A 15,132-nucleotide genomic window follows, 5' to 3' on the forward strand; every position below is an offset into this window, starting at 1 on the left:
AGAGGGAGTTATGCTACAGTCCATACATGTGCTCAAGTATGAAAAGAAGTTCCCTGTTCAAAGAGCAGAACTTAGAGCTAGCAGGGTAGAGTCAGAGTTATTTGAGGCAATCAATGTGATACAATGCATAGATATCTGTACTGCAAATATTCAGTCAATAGCTGAGAGGGATAAAGTGCTACTAGGAGAAGATGTCATCCAAAAAAAGAAACGTTTGGGCTAGGCCAAATGCATACTCAAAAGAAGACACGGGTGTTCCTGAAGAGCATTGTTTGCTTCTAGTCTAGGTACCTGACAGTGTGATGGGAATGCACATAACTGCACTCCATATAAACCAGAAGAAACCATGGAAAGTGTTGCAGACCTATTTTACAGTGAGGATTTACATGAGTTACTGCCCAAATCAGGCGCGTACTCTCTTATCATAGCAGTGGTGGGTAGGTGCTGGACCTCACCTGCCATTCCTCATTATCACCTGCTTCCACTGGTGTAGGTACAAGTTCTGTATACTTGAAGTTACAGTGAGTACTAAATTCAGAGAAGCGCACGAGTATTTATATTGCAATGCTCTCTGGTTTTGTTAGATGTTTTCCAACAGTGACTGCTTTCTGTCTTTAAAAACATCAAAATACCTTTTACTAATTGATTAAATGTATGTCAGAAAAAAAAAAATGGTTTACAAACCTTATTTTCTGTTTCTCTGTCTTAATAGGATGGCAAGTCTGAGGCTGTGTGGGTTGAAGAGAGAATGAAGTTTCATACAGCTCGTATCAGAGATATAGAATTACTTACAGGACTCAGCTTCTATCAAGATAGACAACAGCCAGTATCTGAGATTTTACAGTTAAAAACATATTTACCAACTTTTGAAACAGTCTGATTTTCCTATGAAATGTTCATTCCGCAACTGTAAATAGACTGTTTTGTAAATAGACTGTTTTTAATTAATGAAAACATTTTTTTTTAAAAAAGCTGGAACACTTCTTGAGAACTCTTGACCAGAATGCCAGTAGGGAGGAGAGTGGGTGCCATATTTGTATCTCAGGGACTCCTGATGGACTATGTATGTAACCCAGGATGGCAGCTCCTATAATTCCCACTTGAATGTGGTAGAGCCATGTCCTTTAGTTAATGCTAGCATTGGATCATCATGGTCTGAGACACGAACAAAAACGTTATCATATGCACTGGAGAGGGAGAAATATTTGATCTATATTCTGCTTTAAAAATATAGGTAATTAGCAAATAAGGTTCTGGGAAATTATTATGTTCTTGGTGACCATAGAAACATAAGCAGCACCTCTCACTCCAGTTTTCCTTGAAACATGAATCACACTGAGCTTTGGGTCTTATGGAATAATGCAGTGTTAGGGTGCAAGAAGTTATACTGAGGTTAGTAAGACTGGTAACAGACTTTCTAGGTAAAGACACAGTAGGGATGCCTGGCTAAAGGAGTTCTGTTAGTTGGAAGCCTTGCTGTGTTGTTGCCCTGTGGTATCTCCAAGGAGGAGTTGATGTGCAATTTGCATGTTTTATATGCATCCTCAGAATGAGCAGGTATGAGATGCATCAAGTTACCTCCAAATCAGAAGAAATTAATTATGAAATATCTCTGAGCTCCTAGAAACAATTACCTTTAAATTAAACTTAGATTTGATGAAAAGATTTTACTTTCTTGATGAAAAGATGTCTTTCTCCGGTTTGTGCATGATTTTGTTAGCTGCGGTTTTCAAATCCCATTTTTGTCAAGAAAAAGTAATTTTGCACTAAGATTGCCTTGGTTGAATGGTAAGATGATCTTCTCTAATGGCATGTCTCGTAGGTACAGTAAATGCCCACAGGCCATTCAATTGTCTGTTTGCAGCAACCAACCAGATCCTAGCTGCATTTGTAGCTGTTCTTAGTGCTACATCATCTGAATTTCAGACACACAAGTTGCCCATCTTGAATGCAGACACTGCCAAATGCAAATTCTGAAGAAGTGTGTACTGAACTTTCTTGAAAGCTTTCAGGCTACAAACCCAGCTGCTACAGGCACTTGGGAGTGTAGAAACTCCCTCCTTTTCCAATACACATGCTATCACTTTTGCAAGACTTCTACTCTCTCTAAAGCTGATGTGAAAACTGACTGTATGTATGAAGTTTGGCATAGTCAATTACACATTTATGTTCTTCTCATTTAAAATGGAGAAAATTCATCATGCACAAGTATGTTAGAATGAAGAGCCTGGACTGAGCAGAGAAGCATTTTATCTTACAGCTTGGTCAGGGAATGTTGGAGGCTGGGTTCAAAGCCTGCTGAAGTCAGTGGAAGTTTTTCCATTAAAATCAGTTTGAGCAAGCTGAAATTCTGGGACCATTTTTTCTTCTAACCAAATCTATTTTCTTGATCTTCTGTTACAAGCATGATATTTTTTTTTCCTCAAGTAGTTTCACTGTGTGAAATTTAAATGTGTTGTAGCAACCTCACATTATGGTACGACTGTGACAACTTTGTTCAGTGTAACTGCTTTATAACATTACTTGTGACCAATAAAAACATTGAAGTGGTGAGCTGTTCATGACCCTTTTCTGTACCAAATGCTACTGGCTCGTTAAATATTGGTGTAGATACAAAGCACTATTTCACGCTTTTTTGGGGGCATGTGGAGGGGTGTGCTTAAATCCCTCCTCTTTGAGTTGAAGAAAATGTCTCCTCCAACTGGAGTGTTAAAGCTACATTCATTGTTGGAAGGGGAAAGGTAGGAATAAAGATGGTCAAGGCCTTAATTTAATTTTTTTTTTCTTTCAGAATTGGTACTCTTGAATGCAAGAGACAGATGTTATTGTTTTCAGAAACTGAAGCCATACCTGTTTCAGTTAAGAGACAGGGCTAGCATAGCAGAGTAAGTGTTATCAATCTGGGTGCATTGTAGCAGTGCCTTGTGGCATCAGGTATTCTCAGGGAAGGCACCAGGAGATGCTGTAGTCTGCAGCTGGTGCTTCCTGATACAGGGAAGGTGATGGCCAGTCTCCATCTCCTAAGCTATGTTGTTTGCTTAGGGTAAGGAAAGGACAGCAGCTGCGGAAGGGGGTGGCAGGAACCTTTACAAATGTTAAAGATTGTTCCAGGGTGGGCAGAGCTAATTTAGTCCCTGCAACTATTGTGATAAGGAAGAAAGGGAAAAGGGCTTGAAGGGCAAGAAGGGACATCTAGTTTAGGCATAGGCTGTCTAACTGGAATGAGATAAGTGGATGGGTGGATGGGTTACTTAAGGAAGTAAATGGGTCACAAAATGATTTTGGGCAAGGAAACATTAACATACCTGAAAAACTAATACTCTTTGGTGTGGTAGGAATGGGGAGCTGGACAGAGGCTATCTCAGGATGCTTTTGCTGCTGAAAAAATGCACCTGGGGTTGTACTTTTAGAGGTGCTCAGGTGGTATAGAATTATATCATTGCCTGCTTTCCCTCTTAGTAAGTGAGGCAATTTGCTCAAGTAATGTTACAGGTTTCTTGTTCTTATTTGCTTCAGGATCCACCTTGTTTAGAAAGGACAATGAAGCAATATCTAACTGCCTGTATTTGAGACAGGCTTGTTCTAGTAAATCTTTTCTTGACTCACTAAGTAAACCACTGTGTACAGCCCAGTGCACAACAGCCGTCCACTAACAGCACCTGACAGAGTCTCATCCAGCAAGTGGGTGGCCTGGGCTTCTGCCTTTCCTTGGTCTGAGGAGATTCACAGTACAAAATTATCCCTTTAAATGTAAGGTTATAAACCAGGCTCCGCAAGCTGGATGAAGCTACCTCTTTGCTGACTGGGAGTACACCCATTTTTCCAAGAAAATGAGGTTTACGGGGACTAGCAGGAAAAAAAGGAGTATAAAATAAAGAGTAAATCAATGGCTTTGTGGTCAGGGCACTCAACTTGGAGGAAAAATCTCATTTCTGTCCTTCCTTCTTCCAAAATCTGTCACAAAGCTCAAGCCTCTTGCGGAGGAGGCATTTGTGCCAGGACCTATTGCTTATTCTTCCCCTCTCAAGTGGGTGCTCAGAGGGGACAAGCACCGTGTGGGACTTCTCCTATGGCAGGATCACACACTGTACCTACAGCAGCACCACTAATGAAGTCAGGAAACCATCCAAGCTCACTGCTAGGGCTATATTCAGGTTTTCTACTACTGTGCTGTGTTCAAGGACAGAGTTAGCGTGAGCCAAGCAACTTACCAAAGGAGAAGTTTCCAAATATTTTTTTTCGGGTACCACCATTGCCAGTGGCAGCAGCAATGTCTCCTGCTTACCCTTGTAGACCCTGCAGCAATGTCTGGGAGATGTTGGAGCACCACACTGAGGTGGTTTGTGTACTATGAGCTGTATGTCTACCACAGTTTGGGAACCTCTATATAACAGGAAACCAGTCCAGGTTTGGCATCCTGTGACTCAGAATTCCTTGGAAAGTTGTCCAAGTCCCTCACTGAACCATGATGAGTCACCATACCAGCCTTGAGCCTCAGGAAATGGCTGCTATGGGGACCACAGACAAACCTGCAATAACTATGGAAGCCTGGCAACAGATTTTAGAGGATGCTATTGCAAATTATCATATTCCTTGTCAGCCACAACATGTGTGAAATTTGTGTTGCCCTTTACGGTGGATTTAGTCCTTCTTTTTTTAGTTTCTCTACTGAAATAAAATGAATACAGTGGGATGGAAAATTTTTGAGTCATCTGACCAATCTCCCCCTGATTGGAAGACAACAGAAGCACCCTTTGCTCGTGTCCTCAGGGCACACATACATAGCTGAGAGTCAGTCTGGATGGTATGAGACTCTGCATTCACGGCAGTCTGGCAAACCTGCACTTCAGCACCAGCCTTGTCTGAGGGTTGAAAGAAGATTTGTTTGTGTCTCTTCATGCCTTTCTGTGCTGGAGGCTTTACCTTTGCGATCCTGTGTGTGTACTAGAGCTTTGAACTTCTGGGTGGCAGAAAGTGTGCCGCTTGAGGATGATGAATTTGCTTTTAAATCTTGTACCCAGTCGCTGCATAACATAGCACAGTCCACTACAAAATATTAATTATGCTCTTTATTATAGTGCTGTAACTAGGCTTAAAACTGTACCTGACATCTTTACAGTAGAGAAAGGAATGATGTACACATAATTCTGTTGTTAAAAATAAACTGTTTAGGGAGATTCAAAGTTTGTGCCTTTAACTTTGAACAAATAGAGAATGAAGCTGTGTGCTGGTGTTATCTGGCCCCCTTCTGGTCTGATCTGAGATGACTGGGAAAAGGTCTGGTTTTCTGTGTACATTTTGTAAGGAAATATGGCTCTAGGACAGTATAAATCCAGTCAAACAACTTGGGAAAGAGTAGGCTTTCTTAAGCTTCCTATGAAATATTTCACACTCTTGTAATTAGCTTACACTCCTGCTACAATTTTTAGTTTTGAGAGCACTGAGAAGAGTAAATTACTGGGATCAGAAGAATCAAAAATACTTACATAGAAGAAGGTTATACTAGACAGAGGAAATTTTTTATTCACTAAAATGATTGTCTATCTAGTGTATCAGGCATACCAGTGGGACTAATTAAACTGCAAATGTTAATCCTTTTCTTTCCTTGCACAAATTCGTTCAAATTGCATAAAATGTACATTGCTAACTCTCACTGCTGGCCTCAACAGAGCAAAAATTCAGTGTGACTGTCAACCACTTCATCACTGGAGGGAATAACTGTTCTTGGGATGTCTGACAGAAATGGATGTCATCTTGAAGCTTACAAGATATAAAGCAGATTGTCCACAGCTTTCTGAAAAAAAAAAAGAAAAGCAAAACCAAAAAAAACCAAAAGAAGGACCTCAGACCCCTTGTCCTATATACTGCAAGATCAGAACACATTGCAGCCAAAATAGCCTGATTCAAATTGGAGAGGTGGGGTGATGTTATGAAAATGAACAGTCGTGACTTCAGGGGAAAGTCACCTAATGGACTGGGTGGTAAAGACTCTGTTTTGATTAAGTCAACAAATTTAGCTGCAGATCTGAAGTTCCAGAGGACAGGACTCAGACTGTTATGTTATTCAAATGGAAGAGAGAAGAGTTTTCATTTGACTGAAGTGCAGACACTTCTCAGTATGTTTAAAGGGCATAGCAAACAAACTTGGGAATATCAGAAAACACTTAGAGGAAGAAGGCATCAATTTTTTTACGTATTCATTAGCTGGCTCTAAGTCCTAATCAGCTGTCAGAATGACTTGCAGACTTTGTAGCTTTGACATCTGAGGGCATAGATACCTGTAGCCCTGGGAAAACAGTTGGTGACAGCTGTTTATATTCAGTACTTGAGGAAGGTTGTGAAAATTCTTTCAACATCCTGAATGAATTCTTCTCAATGACAAGCCAAAGTGTCATCCATCCCAAAATAAAACCTATGAAAGATGGACATTTTTGTCATCAAAAACATGATGGTGAATCCAAAGTATTACACGAAAAACCCTACCTGCAAGACAAGGCCATGTGGACCTTAATATCAGAGTCCATGAATATCAACAGAGCAATAAATATTTCAGCAAGAGTTCCATTACTGAAAGGGCAAAAAAAGAGGGACAGTGCTTTGGGAACTGGAAGGAATGGATCTATTATATTAGTTGAGAACAATCACAGGGATTCTTAAAACAGAAAAAGCAATTAACAAGAAGACTTTTTTAGCCTGATGGATTTGGATAAATATGTAAAAATGAAATATTTCCCACTACTATAAAGACAGATTTTGAGGACTTTGTGGATGACAAACACCTTCCCAAAGCCCCATCTTTAAAACCAGAGTATATGTTGATTTTATCCCTCTCTTTGGAACGTGATTTTCTCAGACGTAATATATATTGCTCAGGGTCATGGTTTAGTGGTTGATAGGAATGGTTGGACTTACAGGAGGGAAGTGAGATTGTGTAGGGAAAAAATCAGAAGGGCTAAGGCTCAGCTAGAAATTGGATTGGCCAAGTCAGTGAAAGATAACAAAAAATCTTTCTACAAATATATAAATAATAAAAGGCGGACTAGGGAGACCATACAGTCCCTATTGGACACAGAAGGAATAACAGTAACAGGGGATGAGGGAAAGGCTGAGGTACTTAATGCCTTCTTTGCCTCAGTCTTTAGTCGTAAGGAGGGTCGTTCCGTCTGTGTACAAACCCAGGAGCTAGAGGAGCATAATGAGGCTCCCATGATCCAAGAGGAGGTGGTCAGTGCCTTGCTAGCCCGACTGGACAGTCACAAGTCTATGGGGCCGGATGGGATTCACCCTAGGGTACTGAAGGAGCTGGTGGATGTGCTGGCCAAACCCCTTTCCATCATCTTCCAACAGTCCTGGAAGACTGGGGAAGTTCCACTGGACTGGAGGCTGGCTGATGTTGTGCCCATCTACAAAAAGGGTCGCAGGGAGGACCCAGGAAACTACAGGCCTGTCAGTCTGACCTCAGTGCCAGGGAAAGTCATGGAGCAGGTGATCTTGAGTGCTATCGTGAAGCACATGCAAGAGAACCGGGTGATCAGGCCCAGTCAACATGGGTTCACAAAAGGCAGGTCTTGCCAGACTAACCTGATCGCCTTCTATGACAAAGTGACTCGGCTGCTGGATGAGGGAAAGGCTGTGGATGTGGTCTTCCTGGACTTCAGTAAAGCCTTTGACACAGTTTCTCACAGCATTCTGCTTGAGAAACTGTCAGCCTCTGGCCTGGACAGGCGCACACTCTCCTGGGTGGAAAACTGGTTGGATGGCCGGGCCCAGAGAGTGGTGGGAAATGGTGTGAAATCCAGCTGGAGGCCAGTGACAAGTGGGGTTCCCCAGGGCTCAGTGCTGGGTCCAGCCCTGTTCAATGTCTTCATCAATGACCTGGATGAAGGCATCGAGTGCACCCTTAGCAAGTTTGCGGACGACACTAAGCTGGGTGGAAGTGACGATCTGCTGGAGGGTCGGGAGGCTCTGCAAAGGGATCTGAACAGGCTGGACCGCTGGGATGAGTCCAATGGCATGAGGTTTAACAAGGCCAAATGCCGGGTCCTGCACTTGGGGCACAACAACCCTATGCAGTGCTACAGACTAGGAGAAGTCTGTCTAGAAAGCTGCCTGGAGGAGAGGGACCTGGGGGTGTTGGTTGACAGCCGACTGAACATGAGCCAGCAGTGTGCCCAGGTGGCCAAGAAGGCCAATGGCATCTTGGCTTGGATCAGAAATGGCGTGACCAGCAGGTCCAGGGAGGTTATCCTCCCTCTGTACTCGGCACTGGTAAGACCGCTCCTCGAATACTGTGTTCAGTTCTGGGCCCCTCACCACAAGAAGGATGTTGAGGCTCTGGAGAGAGTCCAGAGATGAGCAACAAAGCTGGTGAAAGGGCTGGAGAACAGGCCTTATGAGGAGCGGCTGAGAGAGCTGGGGTTGTTTAGCCTGGAGAAGAGGAGGCTGAGGGGTGACCTCATTGCTCTCTATAACTACCTGAAAGGACGTTGTAGAGAGGAGGGTGCTGGCCTCTTCTCCCAAGTGACAGGGGACAGGACAAGAGGGAATGGCCTCAAGCTCCGCCAGGGGAGGTTTAGGCTGGACATTAGGAAAAAATTCTTTACAGAAAGGGTCATTGGGCACTGGCACAGGCTGCCCAGGGAGGTGATTGATTCACCTTCCCTGGAGGTGTTTAAGGCACGGGTGGACGAGGTGCTGAGGGATATGGTTTAGTGTTTGATAGGAACGGTTGGACTCGATGATCCGGTGGGTCTCTTCCAACCTGGTTATTCTGTGATTCTGTGATTCTGTGATTCTGTGACTTGATGATCCTGGAGGTCTTTTCCAACCTAGTGATTCTGTGACATGGCATATTTTGATGCTATAAGAGGTGACACGATGCAGATGATGATTTTTTTGGGGTGTATGGAATTTAAAAGCCATTCTGAAAACAGCTACAACAGCAGTGTTAAGACTGAATCACAACATAGAATAATTATACCGGGAACATAGTGCTTGGGAAAGAATTTAACCTGAATAACCTTAGACCTGCTTGGCTAAGCCACTACCCTTAACGTGAAAAACAGCAGTTGAGGTCTTCTGTGTAAAGCAAACTAGGTAAGGACATATTTGACTAAACTGGATTCCCAAATCAGCTACTTGCGCACAGGTTGTTACAGGATGTAATTGTTGGTAAAGGTTTAGAAGCTGAAAAGTTTGGTCAGTTAGGACCAGGCTGATCGTGAGCACAAACCTGGGCTGTCCACTGGCCATTCCAAGGAGGCTGGTACTAGGAGAATGAAGACTTTTTTTCTGACCCAGTGATACTGATATCTCAAGGCTTCCAGGTTCAGTGCCAGCTATGAGACTTATTGTGCATTTCCAGCCGGTTAGTTAATAAGTCAGCAGCAAAGGTCTGAAGTTCTGTGAAGATCCCTTGTTGCAAGTTCTTTACCTCGGAAAGGTGATGTGAGGAAACATATTTTTTCCTTGCGTGTGAGGAAGATGAGGTGCACAATGCTGTTAGGGAGCAGAGTATTGGAAGTAAATCTCTGTTGAATCTCTGGTTCAAAGTGACTAAGAACGGCCAGTTCATTATTGCTACTATTGAATAAAGATGTTACTCAAACAAGTTGTGAAAACATGTGTATTTATGAAGGAAGTGTATGTGCATAACAAACACCCAGCATTTTTTACCACTTTTTTGGGTCTGGATGATGTCCATGTACCAGACTTTAGGCCATGATTTGGTTGGGGCAGCAGCTGCAGTAGAGAGGATCCAGGAGAATCAGTCATAGAAGCCCTCTTGCCCACTAAAGCTATTTCTCAGAAATGGGTCTCAAGTAAGGAGCTGGATCAGAGGATTTTTACAGTGGGTTTGTGTTATACCCAGAGCATCAGATTGTAAGTCTTATTCATTGGACCAAACCTACACAAAATGGATGTGACTCATTGTCTACAAATGTCTACAAAGAAGTCAGGAGGGAAATTAGTTTCCCTTTCAATAATTTAACTCAAAGACTTGTTAACATAATTAGTCAACTGGAAAAAGAGGTGTAGTTACATAAGATAATTTAATGGATTTTAGACAGATCCTCAACATCTACATCTGATTCAGTACCCACGTAAGGAGGATGAACAAGCACTGCTCATCCTAAAAACTTAGACCACAGAGGGTTGCTTAGTTTTTAAGAAGCATGCAAGAATGAAAGCAAGACATTTGGAATATACTCTTCTTTATTATTGCCTTTAATAAATAAATCTTTATTTTGGATGATTTTTCCAGGTAGCTCCTGGTGACAATTATTGTGATACATTGTGACATATTAATATGATTTGTTCCTCCAGAACAGGTGCTATTGGAAAGTCAGAGGATGCCCAGGGAGGGTCTGCAAGAGCCCCCTGTTCTGCCTCCTACCAATTCAAAACACAGAAGCAGTCCAAAGCAGAAGAGGAAAGGAATAAATGAGATCTCATCCTGTGAGTTGCAGCTGGTTCTCTAACTGCACACTTGTATGTTTTATTTTCTGGATCTTTAAGGTAGGTAACAATGATTTGCAGAGTATATATTGGATAAACATATGTCTAAGTAATGCATGATGCTCAGACAAACCTGGGCAGCTATTACTTTAATAGTTTAGGAGAAAATAAGACTCCCTACATTTCAAACAAGTCTATGCTTAGCTCACACCAAGCTTTTTAAGAAAACAGCAGGAACTGTTTCAAATGAGAAATTAATGTGTACCACTGGAAAGAGCATAATAAGGTTGTTTATCTTCATTTAAATGGAGGTAAAGTTAATATCTGGAGCACAAGGGTGCTGCAACAGAGCAGCCACACGGTGTCAGTGCGATGCAGAGGAGGAGCCCAGTCTCAGCCCCAGGACCCGGCTCGAAGCCTGGCAGGTCTCAGCAGCAGAGCCTGATGTGGTACAGAGCACAGGATGCTGTCTCAGGAGGTGTTAGTCTGACACTGGCTAGGGTGTGCATTAGACGCTAGGAATGAATAATGTTTCTCTACTTCCTACACCATCTATTAGCAGCATCCTATAGCAGAAATTACATGCTCCAAATTTGCCTCATTAAAAACAAAGTTTTTCTTGAAACACATTCATTAAATAAAATGACAGACAGACTTTTTCCTCCTCCTTTTTTTGCAGAAGTAGCCAGACAAAATACAGGTGCCAGTGCACTATTCTTTGTTTTCTGTCTAACAAACATGCTGTTTCTGTGCAATCCTACTAACCCACAAATTAGAATCATAGAATCACAGAATCATTAAGGTTGGGAAAGACTCTAAGATCATCAAGTCCAACTGTCAGCTCAACACCACCATGCCTACTAAACCATGTCCTGAAGTGTCACACCTACACGTTTTTTGAACACTGCCAGGGATGGTAACTCCAACTTCCCTGGACAGCCTGTTCCAATGCTTCACCACGCTTTCAGTAAATGTTTTTTTTCTAATATCCAATCTAAACCTACCCTGGCACAACCTGAGACCATTTCCTCTCGTTTTATGACTAGCTACTTGGGAGAAGAAACCAACACCCACCTCGCTACAACCTCCTTTCAGGTAGTTGTAGAAAGCAATAAGGTCTCCCCTCAGCCTCCTCTTATCCAGGTTAAACAACCCCAGTTCCCTCAGCCAGTCCTCATAAGACTTGTTCTCCAGACCCTTGACTAGCTTTGTTGCCTCTTTCTGGACATGTTCCAGTGCCTCAATGTCTTTTTTGTACTGAGGGGCCCAAAACTGAACACGATATTAAAGAAAGAAAAGAAAGGTATGGCCTCACCAGTGCCACTTACACTTCCCTACTACTCCTGATTACACTGTTTCTGATACAAGCCAAGATGCCACTGCCCTTCTTGGCCACCTGGGCACACTGCTGGCTTATGTTCAGCCGGCTGTTGATCAGCACCTACAGGTCCTTTCCCACCAGGCATCTTTCCAGGTGCTCTTCCCAAAGCCTGTAGTGTTGCATGGGGTTGTTGTGACCCAAGTGCATGACCCGGCACCTTGCTTTGTTAAACCTCATACAACTGACCTGGGCCCATTGATCCAGTCTGTCCACCCCATTTCATGTCATCTGCAAACTTACTGAAGGAGCACTTGATCCCCTTGCCCAGATCATTGATTAAGATATTAAACAGAATAAGCTCCAACACTGAGCACTGGGGTGGATATGTAGGTGGTGGATATATTGTCCTGGTGTGGATATTTAGAGCACAAGAAAAAGGTTGCAAAGGCTGGTTTAATAAAGTACAATAAATAACTTTATATCTTAGACAAAACTGTAAACTATTTGGACCAAGAACCTGTTGCCTTTCACTATCAGCAATCACCATATAGCACAAGGAGTTTTTATCAGCCAGCACCACAGTTATTTGTTTGACTCCAAATTTTGTTGAGAGGGCCATTATATATGTGTGTGTGTGGTTACTAGCAAATGTACATATTGTTTCTAAATTGTCTTGTGATAAGGCCTGTGGAGAATGCCATGTAGAAGCCAAAGAAAACGTTACATAAATAGTCTCTAATTTTCTTTTCACTGTATGAAATTAAAGCGCTCTCAAGGATAGAAGGGTCTTGCTTGATTTCTGCATGTAGAAAGTCTATTAATTCTTCATACAGAAAACAAGTTTACACCCAGAGAGTCCTTGCTCTCTAAAGGCTGGCTGTACTTCCAAGCTTTGCCATTCTCATTATGTACTTACAGAAGAGCCAGAACTAAAAATCCCAGTTGTATATAGTTTTCCAAAGGGTAAGAAGGGTAAGATGAATATACTCACACTTGTAGAGTAGAATATTGTTTAAGATGACACATTTATATTATAACTGTGTCCTCATGAGAATAACTATATAATTCAGAGAGCTACAATGGGGATGTGTGTGTGAGTGTGTAAGGTTAGACCTTATGGAATATACTTACACTAGATGTATCTTGTGTTGACTAGCTCCACAAATCTGGTACTCTGGCCATTAAGTCAAGGTAACATTGCCAATTCTTCTTGAACAGCATTTTGTTGAGTTTCTAATCTAGTAACTGTAAAATAAAACGGCACTTTTACAGTGCTCTTTATTACTGCCATGAAACATAAGAACAAGCAGCAATGCTGAGCCTATAATACAGCAAGCAAAGCTAAATGTTGCCTTCCCTTGCAATGCTGATCCCAGGTAGCTTCTCATAGGCAGTAGTAGTGCTGGCATCTATTCAGGATCACTGTCTGGGGTATCTACTGATCTATGTAGTGCTTTCCGAAGTTGCTACTTATTGGCTATGGAGCTGTGGCTGGAATGATCAATGGAAGTAAAGAACCAGAGTTATTCTTGGATCAGCAAATAGCTCATGTATGTGGTGTAACCAAAGCCTAAGAGTTAGGGCAAAGTAAATTCCTTCAGAGCATGGTGTTGTGCCAAATCACAAAGTTAAGCACAAGATGATCTCTCATCAGAAGATGTCAAATGTCTTCTTTTGTTAAGAATAAAGACTTCTTTTTTTTGATTGCCTGATTTAAGAAATATGTAATTAAGGAAGCATAATTAACACCCTACCGTATCACAGTGCATTAATATTATATCTAATGCCTTTCCAGGCGTTACATTTTCTAAAGCTTCAACAGTATTTCAGATCTATTTTTGAATACTTGTCCAACATTAATTTACCAGATACTCTGGCTTATCACTTCCTTAGTAGGCTGTACTTTCAGCTGCTCACAGAATACTTTCTTGTGCAGTTTGTGGTCCTGCAAGTGCTTATTGCCCAGTAAATGCCACAGGAGCCAGCCTGTGTCCTCTTGGGAACCCTCACGGCACAGTTCTCCTAACATCTTACAGCTCTAGGACTTCAGGTGGTCTAAAGCAGTGTGACTGCAGTCATGTTGATTAGCCAGGCTGACCTAAGTCCTGAAAACCGGCTGAAAAGCTGGTTCTTAGCATTTAGCTCAGAGCAGGAAAACATATTTTGTAGCTGCTGAAAGCTGTTAAATACCTGCTTTTAATAGGACTAATTTAAAACAACAAACATTTTGGATTGTGCATTTCTTTCAGTGGCCAATTAATGGGGCTGAGTAATGAATGGAGGCACCAGTGGATTGTGTTTACACTGCAGTACCACGTTAGCAACCTTTTGGACCTGCTCACGAGGCTGTAAAACGCTTTGTTCCTCACAGCATAAACACTATTATGCTACTATTAGGGTTGGATTTACTTACCATTAAGCAAATGTAAATACTCCTGCATTTGGCACTGTCCCAATAACAGACAGGAGCTGATGAATGTTGCCACTATGCACAGTCAGAGGTTTTTGGGGTGACTTTTTGGAATCACCCCCTATTTGCTGCTCTGGGTTGCGGGCTTGGACCAGACCAGTGAAGAGCTGAAAAGGCCAGGGCTAGCAGCAATGGCTGCGAGCAGTTGTTCTTCGATACAGGAGCAATGCTGGGTCGTGCAGTGGAGGCAGGACCTGCTTTTAAACTCTGTTCAAATGCTAGATGTGTTGAAGCCTTTAGTACAGTTTGGGAACAGGTTCTTTGAAGAAATTCCTGGTATTTCCTGGTTCCAGGCAGCCTGAAAAACACTGTGAGAATGTGGTGGCTTTCAGTATGTCCATTTATGGGCATGAATCAAAGGAACTGCAGGGAGGAAAAAAAGTGGAAAATGAGAGGAAAAATAAGTTAACTGAGCTGCTTCCTCTCTCAGATTCTTCTTGGGTTTGGGGCAAAGCCTTATGCTGGTATTTCATCCCAACTTCTCCTTGCTAACTACTTCCATATGTAGGCATGGTATAACATCAGTTAAAGCCACATTTAAGCAGTGTTTTTAAAGAACATAGGCTTTTGGTGGTAGGATGCAAAGTCAGAACTGTTGAATTATTGTATGTTTAGGTAAGAATATTACTGTTCCTTCTTACATTTAATGTCCTTTCCAATGTAATAGTATGAGTACTTTCTTCAAGTGCAATGTCTGTGCTATGCTAGATGAAAAAAAACCCAAAATTATCTAGTATGCTATTTCTAGCAGTGTCCAAAAGTCGGTTTTCTGAGCGGAGACCCCATCTTTGCGAGACAAACAACTGAATACTGTTCAAAGACTTATTTGTTCCTGTGTGGTTACAGATCATTAAAAGTGGCTCATTCTTGAGGAGTTTCTTAA

The 15,132-nt window shown here is 42.1% G+C and overlaps 1 protein-coding gene across 1 annotated transcript in view; it reads left to right on the plus strand.

The window, feature by feature from the left end:
* ENPP1 (ectonucleotide pyrophosphatase/phosphodiesterase 1) overlaps window positions 1–2,550 on the plus strand; it is a 58,408-nt gene extending 55,858 nt beyond the window's left edge. Inside the window, exon 25 of the mRNA XM_069851914.1 lies at window positions 713–2,550. Within this exon, the coding sequence (XP_069708015.1) occupies window positions 713–880 (168 nt within the window). The 3' untranslated portion in view covers window positions 881–2,550. The remainder of the gene's footprint in view (window positions 1–712) is intronic.
* Window positions 2,551–15,132: the final 12,582 nt, after the last annotated feature.

Source organism: Phaenicophaeus curvirostris, chromosome 2, assembly GCF_032191515.1.
Source record: "Phaenicophaeus curvirostris isolate KB17595 chromosome 2, BPBGC_Pcur_1.0, whole genome shotgun sequence".
NCBI lineage: Eukaryota > Metazoa > Chordata > Aves > Cuculiformes > Cuculidae > Phaenicophaeus > Phaenicophaeus curvirostris.